At 57.9% G+C, this 19,774-nt stretch overlaps 2 protein-coding genes across 2 annotated transcripts; both read left to right on the top strand.

The window, feature by feature from the left end:
- Positions 1–5,973: 5,973 nt before the first annotated feature.
- Positions 5,974–9,827, top strand: AQP5 (aquaporin 5). The gene is made up of 4 exons (XM_035002034.1): positions 5,974–6,358; positions 7,630–7,794; positions 8,206–8,289; positions 9,105–9,827. Exons 1-4 carry the CDS (start codon positions 5,996–5,998, stop codon positions 9,288–9,290), a joined length of 798 nt encoding a protein of 265 aa, XP_034857925.1. The 5' UTR covers positions 5,974–5,995; the 3' UTR covers positions 9,291–9,827.
- A 4,121-nt stretch (positions 9,828–13,948) lies between these two features.
- Positions 13,949–19,232, top strand: AQP6 (aquaporin 6). Its single transcript, XM_035002903.1, is given in 6 exon segments — positions 13,949–13,955; positions 16,684–17,079; positions 17,857–18,014; positions 18,278–18,355; positions 18,358–18,363; positions 19,020–19,232. Coding segments are annotated over 6 exon segments (858 nt in total).
- Positions 19,233–19,774: the final 542 nt, after the last annotated feature.

The raw sequence follows: 19,774 nt of genomic DNA, 5'->3' as shown, positions 1-19,774 counted from the left end.
TCCACTCCCTTCAAAGATGGACGGTATATGAGGAACATCTCTGGGAGTGTGCCTACCTTCTCATCTATGCTTTTTTCTGTATTCCTTGACCAAAGTTCCCTCTGGGGTCAGAAAAAGGCTGCCTTGGCCCATACGTGCTATGGAAAAAAGGGTCCCGAACCCCCCGACAGCTGGTGACAGCTGGCCTCACTACCAGAGGAGAGGTTGTATCAGAGACCGAAGTGACCTCTGGGGCTGTACTTTGTACTGCTCTCGAAGTTCAAAGGCAGCAAGGCATTGAGCTGTGAGCCAAGCCTCCATGTGTCTCAGGCACCTCATCCCCACCCCACCTCACCCCCACAGATCCCCCTAGAAGGTGCCAAGAATTTCTCTTTATGTCTATCCCCTTTCCTGGATTGCACCTCACCTAAAACCAAATGGGACATCGCCACAACTTCCTGCCCTGATTGCCCAGATTGGGGTCACTAAGGTCAGAGGTCAAAGCCGATTCAAAATGACGAGGATGGAGGGGACCTGACACCTAGCCAGCATCTCTTGCGTCCCAACCTCTGTGCTAAAACCTCAGGCAGGTTAGGGAAGGAGGGCAGCTTCCAGGTCCGCAGGGTTTTAGCATTTCCAACGCACTCCCTATCATCCCCCCTGACTATCTCCCAACCCGGTGAGACAGGCAGAGCAAATACTGTTCTTCCCATTTTATAGATTAAGGAACTGTTTCAGAGAATGATCTAACATCACACAGCTGTATGTAGTGGACTCAAGACTTGAACTCACGCCTTCTTATTCAAAAATCCCATGATCTGGGGGTATAGCTCAGGGATAGAGCATTTGACTGCAAAATCCCATGATCTGTCCATTCGGAGCTCAGGAGAGACCAGATCTGGTCTGGGGCAAGTCCTAGTTGCCCCCTGGGCGCCCCTGGCAGAAACCAGAGCACACAACTGAGGCTGTCCAGCCCAGGCCTCTGTCTAGTGGTGGACACAGGCCCTCGGGGAGGGCCGCAGCAGGGTAGAGAAAAAAGGACAAAGAACACCAGGCTGGTTTCTGCCCTTGAAAAGCTCCTAGTCTGGAGGAGGATGGAGGTCAGACACCCAAAACCAGACAGGCGCCAGGCAGCATGGAGGCAGGTGGACAGGCTTCCAGGTCCTCAAGCTGGGGACAGAGAAGGCTTTGAGCTGTCCCAGCAGCATCCATTCCCACATCCCCACTTTGTGCCTGCAAATATTGCTTTCATCTGGTGATTCTGTGTATATGCAGTGCCTCCCAGGCAAGACTGTAAGCCCTTTGGGGGCAGGGCTCCTTCTAGTTCTTGGATGGCATTCTCCTACCTATTTTCCTTTATCTGTCTGGTCTAGCACAGGGCACTGCATATAGTAAGCACTCAATAAATGTTCATTTGCCAATAAGTGCTATTTCTTCCGCAACTTAGCGATGGTCAATATCCTCCGAAGTGCCAGAAGACAAACCGGGGTCTCTCACATGTCTTGAGCCCCCCAGAGCTGCTGCTGGGTATGGTGCAGAAGGAATTTCGATGCTGAATAAGCAGCTCAATGAAGGGAGCCTGTGATGGCAAATTTCCACAGCCAACCTGGCCAAAATGGGCATCCCAGGCTTTGTGACTCAGGTGGCACCATGGAGGGGGCACCAAGACATGGGCAGGCTGTGTGGCCTCCAGAGAAAGTAAAGAACAGAACAGCCCCTTTTGGTCTCCTCATGCTGGCCTTAGCACCGTGTTGGAAAGTCAGGACAGGACAACCCCTAATACTCAACATGTCCCCAACTAACAGACCCAGACCTGCTCCTGCCACCGTCCTCCCCATCTCAAATGGTACAACTTCAGTCTTTCAGATGCACGGGCCAAACAGCTCCAGTCCCCCTTGACTCCTCATTCTCACCCACCACGAGCACTCCCATCAGGCCTTCCAGTTAGGGTTCCGTGCACAAGGGATCCAGAATCTGATCATTCTCACCATCAGTACCTCCACTGGGGTCCAGGCCACTATCACCTCTCCCTGGGTAGGCATCTACCCATCTCCCTGCTTTAATCCCTGTCCCTCTGGTCTCTTCTCAACACAGGAGCAGAGGGGTGGGGTTAAAAACTGTCAGACCATAGCAGTCCCTGGCTCCGCAACTTCTTCCTTCTCGCCAGTGAGGCCTGCGGGCCTTTTGCTGGTGCACAGTCTGCCCCCTCCACCACCTCTGCTCTCATCTCCTTCTGCTCTTCCTTGTTCCCTCTGTTCCGGCAACACTGGCTGCTCCCTCTGCCCAGAATGTTCTTCCCCCAGATACAGGCATGGACCTCTCCCTGTCTTCCTTCAAGTCTGTTCAGATGTCACCTTCTCAGTAAAACCTACACTGATACCCCATTTAAAATTTCAAAGAACCTCCACTCCCACCCCAGCATGCCCAGCCCCCCTTAACATATTCTATTTTTCCATTAGCACTTACCAGATTCTAACACACTGTATAATTTACATATACCCATTGTTTATTGTCTGTCTCCTTTCACTAGAATATTAGCTCCTCAAGGCAGAGAAATAGTCTGCTAGTTCACGGCTATATCCCCAGTGCTTCGAACGGTGCCTGCCACATAAGAACTGTCCGATAAGTCTTTGTAGGAAGGAATGAATAACTCTCTTCCCCCACACTGGGGAATGCGTGGAGCCCCAGAGGAATATTCTGCTGCCAATTACCCTACCATTTCTGCCTCCAGCCCTCAATGGCTCCCAGGGAATACAGGGGTCCCTATATCAGGAGAGGAGGGAAAGGGCTCCCCCTGAGGGGTTCTAACTCTCCCTGCCACAGATGGGGAGATCTATCTCCCAGTCCAGAGACATCCCAAGGAAGCATTCCTCTGGGGCTGCCAGCGCAGAGCCCAAGTGCTCAGGGCAAAGACAATTCCAGAACATAGTAGCTGCAGTAATTTCTTGTGACAGCCTTGGAACAGAGTGACCCAGATGGTTGGAGAGAGATGGAAGGACCCTAAGCACAGGCCTAGGAAACGTAACCAACTGCTCCCTCTGAGTCTATGGAGTCATCAGGGTCACTATTCCAGGTCTGGGACAGGCCTGCGCTGAGCCCTGAGCCGCGAGCCCAGATGAAAATCCAGTACACGCCTGCCATGCTCTTCCAGGGGCAGGGCTCCAGGACCCATGGCAGAAAGGACAAACAGACCTGGGTCAAGAGGACAGAAATGGGGGAGGCCTGGGTGGCTCAGATGGTTGAGCGTCTGCCTTCGGCTCAGGTCATGATCTCAGGGTCCTGGGATCGAGCCCCGCTTCAGACTCCCTGCTCAGCAGGAAGTCTGCTTCTCCTTCTCCCTCTGTTCCTCCCCGACCCAGCTCCTGCTCCTCCCCCACCCCCCACAAGCTTGCACATGTGAGCCTGCGTGCTCACTCTCTCCCTCTCTCTGTCTCAAATAAATAAATAAAATCTTAAAAAAAAAAAAAAAAGAAGTGGGAAAGGAGCTGCTCCAGCAGGAAACACGGAATTGAGGCGGAACAATAGTGGGGTTTCTTTGGTCCCTGTTTTCTTTGGCATCTTAGCTGCCACGGAGCCCAGAGCCCGATCCTCCAGGTCCTTGGCTTTCCTCCGGGCCCCTCCCCTTAGCCCCTGCTGGAGAGACTACCAGAGGAGCACCTGTTCTCTCCCTCTGCTGCACCCTCTGTGTAACGGCCCACAGAGCCCTCAGGGGGCTGTAAAATTATAGTCACACACACAACATGAGGAAACTTTACTGAGCCTTACTCTGTAACAGGCACTGTGCTGAGTGCTTCCCAAGGACACGTGGTGGTAGCAGGCGGTGGGGTCTTTTGTGGAACTCCTCTCCCGGGATCCCTCTTCCAAGCCCTGGAGGGCTCTCCAGCCTCATTCCCTACATGCCTAAGGTGGGGCTGGGAAGAAGGAGGGCTGGGAAGGCCAGTGGAGAGCAGCTGGGAGTTCAGAGGGAAGGGATAAGGACAGGGGGAGGTGGAGGGGAGCTGGAAGAGAGTGTCACCTAGTCCAGGGGTGGGAGCACTAGAAAAGAACACATGTAAGAGAGACGGGCCGGGAAACTGAGGTAGAGACAGAAAAGAAACGAAGAAAGTCACAGAAATTAAGAGGCGGAGCAAGTAAAACAGGAGACAGAAACAGAGGCAAGGAGAGACTGAGAGCCTAAGGTTAAGACTGTAAACAGAAAGCAAGGGGGGAAAGAAGGGAAATTGGAAAGAGAAAAAGAGGGAGAGCCTAAGAGACAGACTGAGACTGCAAGGAGATAGAGGGACGGGGATTTCGAGGGAGACTGAGACAGAGATGAGAAAGAGACTGCTAGAAGGAGGACAGACCAGGAGACTGAAGAGAGAGACAAGAAGTCTGAAAAAGGAAGAGTTTGGAGGGAGAGGCTGAAGGAGAAAGAGCAGAGGCAGGGATTGCAAGACGGAGAGAAATCAAGACTGAGTGAGGGGCAGAGGGGTGGAGGGGCCTGGCTGGCTCAGGTAGAGCCTGAGACTCTTGATCTCAGGGTTGTGGGTTGGAGCCCCATGTTGGGTGTAGAGATTACTTAAAGATAAAATCTTAGGGGCGCCTGGGTGGCTCAGTCGTTAAACGTCTGCCTTCGGGTCAGGTCATGATCCCCGGGTCCTGGGATCGAGCCCAGCACCCGGCTCCCTGCTCAGCAGGAAGCCTGCTTCTCCCTCTCCCACTCCCCCTGCTTGTGTTCCCTCTCTCGCTGTCTCGCTCTGTCAGATAAATAAAATCTTAAAAAAAAAAAGATAAAATCTTAAAAAAAAAAAAAGACTGAGGATTTGAAGGAGGGGAAGACTAAAGAGACAGAGGAGGAGGAGGTGAGCGGTGGGAGGAAGAAAAGAAAAACCTGAGATATGCAGAGTAGGGGGCCTCCGGCAGGGGCAGGAAAGCGGGAGAGGCCAAGACCTGGCATGGGAGGTCAGCACTGCACCTGTATCCTCCTAGCACCAAACTCCGACCCCCAATCCCAGGGGCTCTTCCCTGACCCAAAGCAAAACCGCCCTCGGTCAGGCCCCTTCGCGTCCCATGAACGAAGTGAATTCCCGGCCCCCATCCTCCTGGGGACTCGCTGGGATCCCCAGGAGTTCTGTGCTCCTGGAGGGGCTCGCTCAGCTGCCCGGGAGAGGGCGCCTCCTGGGGCTACTGGGCTTCGAGGATTGCCAAGCGCGGGCCCGGCTGGCACTGCGCCTGCTTTTCCCAAAATGCCCCCGCTCCAACCCGGGAAGCCAGCCTGGCCCGGCCAGGGAGAGGCCCACGACGGCCGGCCGGACCGCCCCGCGCGGCCCAGCCCGGTCACCCGCCCCCGCCACCGCCGGGCAGGGAGCTGAGTGACGCCGTCCTCGGAGAATCGCCTCATTCCAGCCCCGCCGGGGGGTGAGGCCGGATCAGGATGCCCGCGTCGCGGGAGGAAAAGGAGAAGCGGGACCCAGAGCCCGAGGAGAAGCAAAGGGGAAGACAAGGGACGGAGATCGAGGGCCAGCGGAGGTAGGCGCCCGCAGCACCGCAGAACCCGCGAGGCCGAACCCGGCGAAGTGTCCCAGGGAGCCCGGGACCAGCAGCGCGGAGGAGAGCGCGGAGCCGTCGGGGGCGCACCATGCGCAGGTCCCCCGCCGCCCGGCGGGCCTACACGGCCGCCGCGTGGGTCACGTGGCCCGGGCGCGTCCGCTGCCGCCCCGGCGGGGGGGCGCGCGTCGGGCCGGGGGCGCGCGGGGCTCGGGGCTGCTGCGAGCCGGCGCTGGCCGCCAGGTTCCCTCCCTGCGCGCTGCGCTGGGCCCCGGGCGCCGGAGCCGCCCACTGCCCCCCCGCGCTCACCCCCCCGCGGGCCGCCTGCCCTCTATATAGCGCACCCCTGCTCGGCTCGCGCCAGGCCGCTAGCCACCAAGTGGGCGCCGCAGAGCGCGCCGCGCCCGGGAGCCAGCCCCCCGACCCCTGCACCGCCGCCCCGACGGGCGTCTCGCGCCGCGGCCGCCGCCGCCAGGCCCCCGCGGCCACCATGAAGAAGAAGGTGTGCTCCGTGGCCTTCCTCAAGGCCGTGTTTGCTGAGTTCCTGGCCACCCTCATCTTCGTCTTCTTTGGCCTCGGCTCGGCCCTCAAGTGGCCGTCGGCGCTGCCCAGCATCCTGCAGATCTCGCTGGCCTTTGGCCTGGCCATAGGCACCCTGGCGCAGGCCCTAGGGCCCGTGAGCGGCGGCCACATCAACCCTGCCATCACGCTGGCCCTCCTGGTGGGCAACCAGATCTCCCTGCTCCGGGCGGTCTTCTACGTGGTGGCGCAGCTGGTGGGCGCCGTTGCTGGGGCGGGCATCCTCTATGGGCTGGTACCGCCCAAGGCCCGAGGCAATCTGGCCGTCAACGCGGTGAGTGCCCAAGGGGCTGGGGTGGGATAGGGACCTTGAGGTGGGCTCCTGACCAGATCCCATGTCAAAGACGGGTGCCACAGAATGGGCCAGTGTGGTCAGGAAGGTCAGAAAGATGACTCTCCAGACTGGGGTGTGCCCCTGCTAGAGTCCCTGGTTCGTACCCACCTCCGCTGCCCACTCCCCTCCTGCTGCGCTTCCTGGCCTCTCTCCTGGTGCCTACTGTCCCTCCTTTCTTTTTTTTTTTTTTTTTAAAGATTTTATTTATTTATTTGACAGAGAGAGACACAGTGAGAGAGGGAACACAAGCAGGGGGAGTGGGAGAAGGAGAAGCAGGCTTCCCACGGAGCAGGGAGCCCGATGCCGGGCTCGATCCCAGGACCCTGGGATCAGGACCTGAGCCGAAGGCAGACGCTCAACGACTGAGCCACCCAGGCGCCCCTGTCCCTCCTTTCTTGCCTGAAACTTCTGGCTTTCTCCTGTCTCAGCCTTGAGTTTTGCCTTCCTCTTGGGACCTTCCCTGCTCCTGTCTGCTCCTCACTGGAGTGGTTTCGTGGAACCACCAAGGATGGGTTGTAATCCTGGCTTTGGGTGACCCTTGCTCCTCTGGGTCTCATTTTTCTCAGCCATTCCGTAGGGGTGGTCATAACCTACCACAGCAGGTGTCAAGGGGGTTACATTTAGAAACCATGCGTGTGAACCTCCTAATGTGGTGCCCGTGTGTAGGGTCTGTTGAATATGGGTTCCTGTTCCTGGTTCCCTGCTCTCACCCCCTCCCACAGTCCCAGATTCAGTCCCCATGTCCCATGCAAACTGGGTTCATTAATCAAACACAGAGGAGGATTTTCTCGGCCATTGTCAAGCCGTGAGTCAGCCCCACCGGAGAGACGGGTTTGAGGTTGGCCCTGGCAGCGGGTCAGACACAGGCGGGAGGCAGTCTGGGGATGCAGTAGGCAAGCTGGGCAGCTGCCCACAGGAGGGAGGGTAAATGCCAGCTTGTGGGGGTGGGAACTGGGCAGAACCGTTGACAGGACCTTGTCCAGGAAAAGCTCCTCTCACCCTCAGCTCCTTGGCCCCAGGCCTATGCTCCCAAGCTTTGCACACACTGTCAGGTCTTTTCAGTCTTTTCAGCAAATGACCTTCCTGATGTGCGCAAGGCTTGGCCTCCAGGTACAATGACTCTAAGGGTCCTCGGAGGCTAAAAGCCCATCCCCCAAGCCCCCGGCCATAGAGCTGGAAGGCAGGGGTTCTAACCCACCCTCCCCTTGCAGCTCAACAACAACACAACCCAGGGCCAGGCTATGGTAGTGGAGCTGATTCTGACCTTCCAGCTGGCACTCTGCATCTTCTCCTCCACCGACACCCGCCGCACCAGTCCTGTGGGCTCTCCGGCCCTGTCCATTGGCCTTTCCGTCACACTGGGCCACCTCGTGGGGGTGAGCAACAAGGCCACTTGGCTGGAGTTGTGGGAAGCCCCTCGAGGCAAATAATGGGGCCCTAGAGCAGCACCCTTCTGAACCAGGAACCTCAGCAGTTAAGGCCTTGGAGTGGGGTTGCTGTACCCTGTCCCAGGCTGGATCCCCTGAAATCTTCTCTAGCCTGAGGGAATATGGCAGTAAGTGGGAGTTGGGGTGAAGGCAGGAAATCAAGCCCAAGCACAGGACTTGAGAAGAAAGAAGGGTGCATGGGGACTCGTGGAGGGAGAAGTCACCAGCCTAGGAATTGGGAGACTTGATTCAGAGACCTGGCTGAGCCCCTGAACTTCTGGGTGACTGTGGGAAAGACCGGGCCTTTAGGAGTTGGACAAGCATGTTGCCCACCCTCGCCACCTCCCTCCCTCTGTCCAGATCTACTTCACCAGTTGCTCCATGAACCCAGCCCGCTCTTTCGGCCCCGCAGTGGTTATGAATCGCTTCAGCGCTGCTCACTGGGTGAGTCTCGGCCCTACCCTGGCTCCCTGGCAATGAGGGCCTGGAAACCTGGCCAAGAGCCCCGGGACTGTCCAGATGCTGTGGGCCCAGTGCTTGGGGGTGGCCCTGGGAGGTGTGGCTGGAGAGAGAAAGGGATATAGAAGGGGATGGGACACAACCAGAACAAGGACAAGGGCAGTTAAATGGCAGAGGACCCTGGTTTGGGGCTCGGGTGGGGTGGGGGGGTATACCTCTAAAGAAGGGAAGGAGATCTGTTCCTCTGTGTAAATCTCTGAGGACTTTGTGTCTGTCCTTCTGGGGTGGGACGGGGGTGGGGGGGAGGGCAACGCGTCTGTGTGTCTGTCCTCTCTGATGTTTTATTTATCTGTTCCAGTTGAGGGGGTTGAGAGTCTTCCTTCCTGTAGGCCTGTCCCTCTGGACAGTCTATCTGTCGCCTCCTCATGTTCTCTCTCTCCAGGGTCTGTTTCATTCCCTGTGTGGGAAGGAGAGGAGTTCTGTTGTCTCTCCGGGAATCTACATGTCTTTTTCCTCCGAAGGGTCATTTGTCTCTCTTTAGGGTGAGGCTGGGGGGCCCTGTCCTTCTGGGGATCTGTCTCCTTTGAAGATCTGAGTGTCTGTAGGCCAAGTCCCTGTCATTGAGGAATAGGGTGTCAGTATATCTGTTCCTTGGGCAGGAGGAAATCTCTCCGTCTGGAGGTCTGGAAGTCTGGAGGTCCACCTCCTCTGATGGTCCATGGGTCTGTCCTCTGGAGGGGAAGCTGTTGGTCTCTGAGGCCTGAGGCTCAGCCCCCTGACACCTGCCATGTCCCCGCCAGGTGTTCTGGGTAGGGCCCATCATGGGGGCCATCCTGGCTGCCATCCTCTACTTCTACCTACTCTTCCCCCACTCCCTGAGCCTGAGTGAGCGTGTGGCCATCATCAAGGGCACATATGAGCCTGAGGAGGACTGGGAAGAGCAACGAGAGGAGCGAAAGAAGACCATGGAGCTGACTGTCCACTGACCAGTGCCAGGCAGGGGCCAGCCCCCCAGCCCCTGAATCATAGGGGCAAAAATATATATATATGACAGCAAAGCTTCCTTCCCCTACAGCTGGGTCCTCTGGGCTAGGGAGGAGGTGCTGGCTCTCCCAGCTTCACAGTTAGGGATAGGAGCAGTAACCCATGATGGGACTCTTGGGTTGGGGCCAGGGGCTGGTGTCTGATGGGGAGGGGGTCTCTCTGGGACAGGGCAGACTGCTGCCATGAGGTCAGACCTCAGAGACTATGAAAGTAGCACCAAGCTTACAGGCTGCGCTGGGGCCAAGCTAGGAAGGAGTGGCCAGCAGTCTGTATACCCCTATCTTCCCCCACCGCCCCCCCGTTAAGAGCCAGAGGGGTCCCGGTCCCTAGGACTGCAGAGGCTGCCCCTCCCCAGATTGCCTAAGGAGGGAGACAAACAGGTTCATTAAATGCTGCCTTATTTATTTCTGCTCGAGGATGCACAGGGTAGGGCTGCTGGTGTTTGGAGCAGGGGCTTACCAATAAACCACTGACATTCATGTTCTGCCTCGTTTCTCCCTAGACCCTCTCCTTGGGACACTCTGACTGATCGTCTCTGTCCTTCTGGACAGTCAGTCTCCTCTTTGTCATCCCTTATGCTCTCCATGGTCTGCATAGTTCTCTGTGGATGGACAGGGAAGCTGAGGCGAGGGAAGGCTTAGAGCGGCAGAGAGGTGAGGTCGGGAAGAGAGAGAGGGAGAGGAGACCAAGACACAGAAACAGAGCTAGAGGTCAGGAGGGGGCCGTGGGAGCAGAGGAGTGGTCCTCACCCAGTCGCTCACCTGCTCGCCCCTCCCACCTCAGCTATGTCAAGTCTCTGCCACTTGAGGAGGGCCTGGCCCCAGTGCCAGGGTGTGCCAGGCAGGGTGGAGAAGAATTGAACCAGCTGACAGCCCCTTGAGATGCCAAGGGGCTCTGTCATCAGGAAGGAGACGCAACCATGGACTCCCCTCTCTGCACCTCACTGTTCCAAAAAGGTGCCATGTTGGGAGCCTGCGGTCGGAGGGAGAAGCTCCCTGCCTCACCCCCCAGCATACCCAGGAGGCACAGCCAGCCCGGCCTTTCTCTGGGTCTCCTCACTCCTGCCTCACCAGCCTCTCTTCTCACCGTCTTCCCCTCTGGGCCTGTGGCTCTGCTCTGCCCTTGTCCCCTTGTCCCTGACACTCCTCAGGAAGCCGCCTTAAACTCTCTGAGCCTCCGTCTCTTAAGCTATGAAACAAGGATAAAAATGCTTCCCTCACAGGGTTGCTGAGGGACTGGTTTAAGATTAAGGGAGTGAGATACCTGGGCCCATTCTGCTCTCTGTAGGGAAAATGGAGAGCAGCTCGGGACACAGCCCTGCATCATAGTTAAGGAGTCTGGCTTGGAGTTCAAATCCTATTTTGCAACTTTGGGTAACATGGGTTCTCTGAGTTGTGGTTCTTTGTTGTTTTGTTTTGTTTTTTGCAAGATGTTTTATTTATCTATTTGAGAGAGAGAGAGAGTGCCCACATGAGCAAGAGCAGGGGGAGGGGCTGAGGGAGAAGCCGACTCCCCGCTGAGCAGGGAGCCCTCATCTATAAAATGGGGATACTTGTACCCACCTCATGGGTTGTTGGGAACCTAAAGTGAGACAGGGGACGGAAGGAAAACAGGGCCAGCACCTCAGTGAGTGTTCAATAAACTAGTGTGAACAGAACATAGCACATCCACATCTGGTACCCCAGCCACACTCCAGTTCTGGGCACCTGCTCTCCTGAGAGTGTTTGAACCTGAGTTCCTGGTTCTCCGGAATGGGAACCTCTCCTGTGGTCTTACAGCTTTGCCTCTGAAGAGAAGGGGCAAATAGAGTCAGGAGAGGGACTGAGACGGCGTGGAAGAAGCCATAGACCCTGGCTGGCCAGTGTCAGTCCCAGGGAACGTGGGTGAGGAGGGCCAGACTTCCTAGCCCTCCTTCAAACTTGAGCCTAGTATCGGTAAATGGGAGAGTGTGTGTGTGTGTGTGCGCGCGTGTGTGTGTACCTCACAGGGCCCCCTAAAGGGGTGTGTGTGTGTGTACCTCACAGGGCCCCCTTAAAGGAGTAGTCCCTCACCTGCCCTCATCCACCCCGGCCCCTACCCTCGAGCCAGGCCGCAAATCCCAGCTCCGACCAGCAGGGGGGGACCTCGTCCACCGAATCCGCAGCCGCTGGGCTTCCTCTAACACAAATCCTGGGTCTGGGCCCTAGCCACGCGGGGGTAGGGGGAGTCCCTCAGGCCTGTGTCCCCTAGGCCACCAGGAAGCAGCTACCCCCAGTCCACTATCCGGGAGGGGATGCAGAAGAGAGAGGACCCTACCCCTCTCGCCCCCACAGGCCTCAGGTACAGGCACAGACATGACTGGGCCTCTCCCTCCAGCCCAGCGACCTGCGTTCCTTTTTTGATGGGTCGGAAGGGGAGCATAACGTGGTGAACGGTGGGCCTACGGGAGACAGACCCTCAGGGATGGGTGGGGCACCCAATTTGAGGGAGTACAGGCCTGGCCTGGCCAGAGGGTGCGGGTCCCCATAGGGCTTTGGGCCCTCAAGATGCAGCGGCGGGTGGTTTGGCCAGCAGGGGGCGCTGTGTTCCTTGATGTGTGAACTTGGAGGCCGCTCGGTTCCGGAGCGCACAGAGGTCTGCGCACGCATGAACACGCACACAGTAGCCCTGCACATCTACACTGACCTTCAGTTGTACGCAAGGGGCTGTGTCTGCTGGGCATAAACTGCTCACGCGGGGTGTGTGTGTGCGTGCGTGTGTGTGTGCGCGCGTGCGTGTGTGAAGAGCCACATCAACCCTCCCCCATTCTCTCACGGGGCTGCTGAGGACCAGACCTGGGAACCTGGCTCCGTGCATCACACCCAAGTACACACGTGCTCAGTCACCCCCTGAGCCTCTGCTCCACCTGGAAATGGAAGCCGGGAAAAGCCTTGGTTCTCCTATGGGAGGTTTCCTACTCCTCCCCTCCCCCTCTGCCCAGGGCCTGCTGGTTTTCACCTGGTAGGAAGGTGGACATGGAGACATGATGGGGAGATGGAGGAGGGCTGAGGGTAAAGGAAGAAATTGGCCGCAGGTGTCTAGGGGGATAGGAGGAGGGGTTGAGGGGTGGGTGAGCTCTCGAAGCCCCTCCGGAGCCTCAGCTTCCTCTGTCAGGTGTGGACGAGGCTTCCACAATTCTGGAGGATTGGTGAGATGATGCGAGGGAAAACACCTCGAATCCTTCCCTTTCTGCGGTGCTTTCCTTCTCCCTCCTCTGCTCTCCTAGTACCTCCCTCCTTCCCCTCCCTTTTGCTCCCCCTCTGTTTCCCCGAACTGAGAGCACCTCAGTCAGAGCCCCCATTGCCCCTTGTGCGCGCACCTACACACCCCACTCCCCGCGGATTTAGCCGCCACAGCAGCTGGACAGGCCTCTAGGGGGTTAAAAGCCCACAGCCACCGACAGGCAGCTGTAGGCAGCCGGGCGTGGGGCCTTGGCAAAGGGCCTCTGAGCATGAGGGACCTGAGAGCTTCCCAGTAGAGCCCAGGACTGGCAGGGTCCGGGGAGGTGCTAGCTGGAGCTGGAGCAAAGTCCTGGCCCGTGCCCACCTGGCCTCAGGAGCTGAACAACCTTGTGTCGGGCCAGACAGGGCCCCAGGAGGCGCTGCTCTAGACCAGCTGGACCCCAGGGCTCCGGCTGCCCTTGATTCTCTCAGCCTCCAGGGCCCAGAGCAGGGGCCCCAGGAGCTGCTTGTCTGGGAGCTGCCATGGCAACCAGGACCCTTCCCACCCCACCCCAGTCCTCACACCTGTCTCCCTGGAGGGGTGAGGGAGGGCGATCCGAACAACCAAAATTTTCTTGGCTCAGAGACACTCTCCTAGGTATCAGCACATTTACCCCAAATGACACATGGGGCAACGAGAATTATGTCCATTTATAAGTGGGGAAACTGAGCTCACAGAAGTTACCCACTGGTCAGGGATGCGGTATACATGGCGACGTGTGAACGCTTTCGCCCGTGCTGCCTTATCAAAGGCCCTCACCAGCTAGGCCTTAGTGCTGCCGGCTGCTTGGCCTACAGGTGTGCCTCCCCGCGGCTCGGTGGGGTGTAGGGGAGCCCTCTGCGGCCCTGTCTGCAGGAAGGGAAGGAGAGAGATGCCCTGAGGTTCCCTGGGACAGCCCACCGTGCCAGGGAGGAGGGTCACCCACGCTGCCCCCGTGGCCACATTCCTTCCTTCCTCGAGCATTTATTGAAAGCCTCTTTGAGACCAGGCAAGCATAGGTCCCCACCAGAACAGGGGGGGCCCTGAGGAGGTCAAAGCCAGAAGTAGCCACTGGCTGGAGAGGAGAATCAGGGCAGGCTTCATAGAGGAACTGGACCTGAGCAAAGTCTTGGAAGAGACAAAGAGGAAAGCCTTCCTCAAACCCACAGTCTCTCCACAACTCTGGTATTACCCAGGCCCCATTTTCAAGTCTCAGCCTTGAGAAGGAGAAGTGAAAAACCCCAGATGAGACTGGGACCAGCCCAGAGAGGATCCCAGTCACTCAAAGGGAGCCAGGAGCACAAGGAGGGGCCCCTGACTGGACAGGAGAAGGGCTGCCTCTTCTTCAGGGCCAGAGGGAAGCTGGTGAGGGCATGGAGCAATGGCAGGTGGGTTTGTGGCTGGGGAAGAAGGATGGGAAGACTTACCTGCTAGTTTCTCTTTCTAGGTAGGACAGGGGGCAAGCTGAGCTGCTAGAAGAAAGCTGGAGTAGGGCACTTGGAGAGCGTGGGCAAGGTTGAAAGTCAGCCTTAGAAGAATGGGGAGAGAGAGAGCCAACTGAGGACGGTGTAAGGATTGCTGAGCAGCGCTGTGACCCCTGCTGAAGCCAGGGACCCGTGGACTCTTCATGGCAGAAGCCTGCATGCTGGGCGAGTTGTTCCAGCCGCGCTCAGCGGCGCAGATCTGGATGGGGCCAGAGGGCGGTGGAGGAGAAAGGAACGGAGACATGCAGGGGCTGGGGTGGAGAGAAGAGGGGGGGCAGGACAGTGGAGGCACTGATGCCAGGGGATCTGGCTGGGGAGGGGAGGGTGAGGCCAGGAAAGGGAATGGAAGAGGGTGCATGGACAGAGCCTGTAACCAGAGCTGGGCTATTCCACTTGAAGATTTCAGAGAGCTCAGTCCCAGGTGGGATGGGTATAAGGCCAGAAGAAGAGCTGGCTGGAATGAAGTAGGTATGAAAGTCACCTGCCTCCAGGAGGTCAAGAAGCTTTTATTCATTCATTCTTTCATCAATAAATATTTATTGAGCACAGGGCACCCGGGTGGCTCAGTAGGTTAAGCGTCTGCCTTTGGCTCAGGTTATGATCCCAAGGTCCTGGGATTGAGCCCCATATAGGCTTCTTGCTCAGCGGGGAGCCTGCTTCTCCCCTCCTTCTGCCTGCCGCTCCTCCTACGTGTGTGCTCTCTCTGTCAAATAAATAAAATCTTTAAAAAATATACTTATCAAGCACCAACAATGGCCAATCCCTGTGCAAGACACTAGATGTAGGGATGAGCAAAATTTGGTTCCGGCCCCCAGAGGGGCTCACCACCTCATTAAGGAGACACATTATCACCATGACGGCACTCTGCAGTGACTGAAGTGTACAGAAGTGCCCAGATGGGGTGGGAGCACACGGAGGGGTCATCACCCAGCAAAGGAGGAGATGACACTGAAGCTGTGCTGCAGGGATGAGTTAGGAGTTACCCAAGCAAAAGACGTGGGAAAGGCCATCCAAGGAGAGGACAGAGCGTCCTCCAAGGAGTGACCAGCATAACGTGTTGCGGAACCACTGGTCATTTGGTGAGGCCACAGGACAAAGCAAGGAGTGGGGAGAGGTGAGGTAGGAGGAGCAGGATCCCCGAGGACCTTGTAGGCCTGGCATGAGGGACACTTTGAAGGGATTTTAGCAAAGGAGCAGCGGGATCAGATTTGCATTTTAGAAAGATCTCTCAGGCTGCAGTGTGGATAATTGATTGGAGCTGAGTGAGGAAGCAGACAGAGACTCGTTCAAGGCCACAGGGCAGCAGGGTGGCAAGAAGAGGGCACAGTCAAGAAATATTTAGGATTCCAAAGCAGCCGGACTCGATGCCTTTATTGGTTGGGGGCAGGAGGGAGAGAAAGTTCAAGGATGCTTCCCAGATGCTCCCAGCTGAGCTGGAGAAAACAGGAAGAGTGCATGGGGGGCGGGGGGGGCACAGAGAGAGATGAGGATCTCATTTTGAGACAGGTCGCATTTGAGGAGGCTGAAGACAGCCAAGGCATATCCACTGAGCAGGAAGTTATGGCCAGGGGTGAGGTCAGGGCCCCCCCGGATGTGATGAAGAGTGAAGACTTTCTTCAACAGCTCCACAGATTCTTCTTAGGGAGGAGATCCCTTTGTTTGGGAAAATAGCTTGATATGCTGCCGGGGTTAAAAGGGCAGAGCCTAGGGCCTGGCTGACCTTAGGGCCCGCATTGTCACAAAAATGGCTCAGCCGCCCTGTGTGAGACTTGAGAGGAATTGTTCAGGCCCCTGAGAAGGAGGAGAGCAGGGCATGGAGGGGATACGGTTGAGAGGGAGGGGGCGGGCAAGGGAGACAGGATGGGGCAAGGACAAGGCAGTGGAAATTCCCAGCTCGCAGGGGAAATTCTCCACTGCTGTGTGTGTCATCTGATCAGCTGTGGAATAAGCCCCTCCTCCCTCTGTCGCCCCTGCACCCACACAGACCCAGGTCCTTAGAAAATTTGACTCTGTTCACATCTGCTTTCTGTGAATAGGGATTTAGGTGGGAATGGAGGAAAAGAGCTTCATTTCACATCTGGGTTTATGGGGCATCGAATAGTGTGAGCCCATTTGGAGGCAGGGCCTGCAGGCAGAGGGGGCCAGGGGAACAGGAACCTCTGGGAGTGCACGGGACCCTCGGAAGCAGGCCTTGGACTTGGGGATCTGAGGAGCTTGCTGCATCTAAGCTGGAATCCCATGCCCACCATTACTCCTGCACCTGCTACGCTCAGGCTGGGCCTCTGCCTGCAGCAGCGTTAGGTCTGTCGGGCTTGGGAACCTGCAGGTTCCAGCTCGGCGCCTAGGGGCTGCCCCACTCCCCCAGCTGTGAGGGGAGCTCCGGGTGGGCGGAGCAAGCAGGGGAGCACCAGTCCTCATACGGGCCTCACGCCTCCCACCGCCCCCCCTAGACGCACACAAGCCTGTCAGCCTGCTCCTGCCAGTCTGACCAGCAGGCCCCTGGGTCAGCAGCGAAGGAGAGGAGCAGGCCAGAGACAAGAGACCCCCAGAGACAGCCGAGATCAGAGGCCAGAGAAGCAGAGGTCCCAGGAGAAGTAGAGGCAGCCGCCAAGGCAGCCGGGCCCGGACCCAGGGCAGCCCGGCGGGTGACGCAGGGCCAGGATGCTGGCCTGCCCGTTGTGGAGAGCGACCAGCAGGGCGCTGTTCGCCGAGTTCCTGGCCACGGGGCCGTATGTGTTCTTCGGCGTGGGCTCAGCCCTGCCCTGGCCCTCGGCGCTTCCCACCGTGCTGCAGATCGCCATCACCTTCAACCTGGCCACGACTGTGGCTGCGCAGATCACCTGGAAGACCAGCGGGGGCCACATCAACCCCGCCGTGACTCTCGCCTTCCTCGTGGGCTCCCAAATCTCCCTGCCCCGTGCTGTGGCTTATGTGGCTGCCCAGCTGGCCGGGGCCACTGTGGGGGCTGCTCTGCTTTATGGGGTCATCCCAGGAGACATCCAAGAGACCCTCGGGGTTAACATGGTAGGTGCAGGGAGGGGCACCTGGCAGGACCAGGAAAGGGATGCCCACCCGGGTGGTAAGGGTAGACGGTCAGGCCTGAGGAGAGGGGACAGGGAGGAAATAACTCAGCCCCGTGTTCCTTGCCTGCTCTGGGCTGCGCCCTGGGACCCAGGGGAACCAGACCGTGGCCTTAGTGCAGGCAGAGCGGGAATGGGGTTATGGTACAAGGTGGCACAAGGGCAGGAGTCAGGAAAGGACCGGGCATTGAAGGGTCAGGATAGCCAGGGACGCCTGGGGCTGCGGGTAGTGGCAGGGGACCCGGCATGCCCTTCTTCTCTTCTGGTCCACCCCGGGTGCCCTGCTCTTCTGCGTCCCCATGTTCCTCCTTCCCCAGCACCCTGAGGCCTGTCTCACTCCCCCAGATTCCCCTAATCATCTACCCTTCCACCTACATCCACCCCCTCCGTCTCCTCCTTCCCCTCCTACCCACGGTCTCCTCCCAGTCTGCCCGAAAACCTGCACCCCCTGCTCCGAGCCTTCCCTTCCCCAACAGAACTGAGCCCTTCGCCAACTACTGGCTGCAGCCCCCCGGGGGGCTAGGAGGGCGGCCACTCCCTTCCGCAGGGAGCAGGTGTCCAGGGCTGACCCGCACTGCACTGTACAGCTCTCCCCGCTCCATCTCCCTGGGGCCTGGAACCGGGGTGGTGAGGCGTCACCTCCTTTTGGTGAGGAAATGAGGCCCGAGCGGGTCACCACCCACTGGCAGAGCCGCGTCACCTCCAGCATAGCCTCTGCACCCAAGTCCGGAGCAGCGTCTCGACGGGCCTGGCTGTGGCAGTGGAGCTGGTTCTCACCCTGCAGCTGGTGCTCTGTGTTTTCGTTTCCACCAATAGCCGCCAGGCATCGGGCTCCCCGGCCACCATGATGGGGATCTCTCTGGCACTGGGCCACCTCATTGGGGTAAGAGGCCAAGGGAACACCGTGTACATGCACAAATCGGTCCCTCCCTGAGGAGGCTGCAGGGACCCTGAAGGCCAGGAAGGGTCCCTCCCTGAGCCCCTCATGCGTTGGGTGGAGGCTGTGTTCCCTCAGTCCAGGTCTGGGATACGGCGCCACAGTGGCCAAGGCTGGGACCAAGGCTCTAAGCCAGGGCAGAGGGGGCTGTCCCCTCCCGGGCCTGCCCTAAGCCTCCTCACACCCTGAACCTGCACTCTCCCCCTCAGGTCTACTTCACCGGCTGCTCCATGAACCTGGCCCGCTCCTTTGGCCCCGCCATCATCGTTGGGAAGTTCGAGGTCCACTCCACTGGGTGAGAGCCTCTGCTGGCCGCTGTGAGGTGGGGAGGGGCTGGGCGGGGGCCCTTAGGGACAGTGACCTTCACCAGCGGGGGGTCCACAGGGACTTGGGGAGACACGTCCCCCTACCACAGACCATCTTGACCCCCAGGTGAGGTTTCCCTAAGCTCAGAAGATGAAGGCGAGTATCCTGGCTTGTACTTCCTTTCTTTCCAGCTTCAATAGCCAAGGGGACCCAGTAGACTGTCGATAAATGGGCCAGGGCAGGAGATGGAGCCTCAGCCCAGGCCTCAAGTCCTGGCTGTTTCCTTATTCACTTCCTCCAGCTGGACCAGTTTCCAAACTTGGATAAAGAAAAAGACAAACAGAAATAGACACACACACAGACCAGCCGAAGCAGGAACAGCACTTAGCCAGGGCTCCTGGTTGGAACAGGGGAGGCGAGAGGAGGGAAACAGGAGGGGTGAGGAGACTGGGCCTGCCCTGTGCAAGGCAAGGTCACCTCACCTGCAGAGACTTGGCAGGCAGGATGCCTGCTTCTCCATTTTGTCATCGTGTAGACAGCTCAAGGGGTCCTGGGAGACCAAGTTAATACTAGGGAACCAGGCGAGGGTCCCAAAGCTACCCTATGATCCTGATAACTCATGCCCACTCCTCTCTGCCCCCTCAGATCTTCTGGGTGGGACCCCTGACAGGAGCTGTCCTGGCTTCGCTCATCTACAACTTTATCCTGTTCCCTGACACCAAGACCATGGCCCAGCAACTGGCCATCCTCATGGGAACTGAAGAAATGGAGAAAGTGGCAGAAAAGGAGCCCAAGAAGAGAGAATACCAGTCCAGTTCAGGGGATACTAAAACGGGGAACATGTGTCAGATGGTATAGAACTTGGCCCTCACCTTTGGGCTTCTGAGAGGAGCCCTTTAGGTGGGTAGCTTGCCTTGTACACCCAGACTTCAGGTTTTATAGGGGGTGGGGCCGGGGTGGGGGGATGAGGGCAGGAAGGATGGGGATGCTAGGCCTCTTGTCCTAACAGGGTGGGCAAGGAATGCCAATCCCTATCCCTGGCGTTATATTTCTAGACAGAAAGAATCTGGAGAGCAAATCTGTTCAGTTTCCTCCTCCTACATCTCTTAATGGGACAGAGCAGAAGGAGGCAGGGAAATTCATTATTGCCCTCCCCTTCTCTCGTCCATCTGGATCCTAGTGGGCATCCTGAGCCTCTGGATCGCCTTGCCTTGGTACTGGAGCCCAGACAGCCACTCAGCTTAGACACTAAGGGCTATAGAGACCTTGGGGAACCCCAATGTCTTACCCATCCTTGAGGGGAAAACCAGAATTCCCAGAAGAATTGGATCCTGGGACATTCTCTGAGCTCCTCATAGGGCTATCTTTGCTCCTGGGTATGGTTTGGGGGCTACAGACCA

This window comes from Mirounga leonina, unplaced genomic scaffold (genome assembly GCF_011800145.1).
Source record: "Mirounga leonina isolate KUSES-001 unplaced genomic scaffold, KU_Mleo_1.0 Mir_126, whole genome shotgun sequence".
Lineage (NCBI taxonomy): Eukaryota > Metazoa > Chordata > Mammalia > Carnivora > Phocidae > Mirounga > Mirounga leonina.
This window is presented reverse-complemented; position numbering and strand designations above follow the sequence as displayed.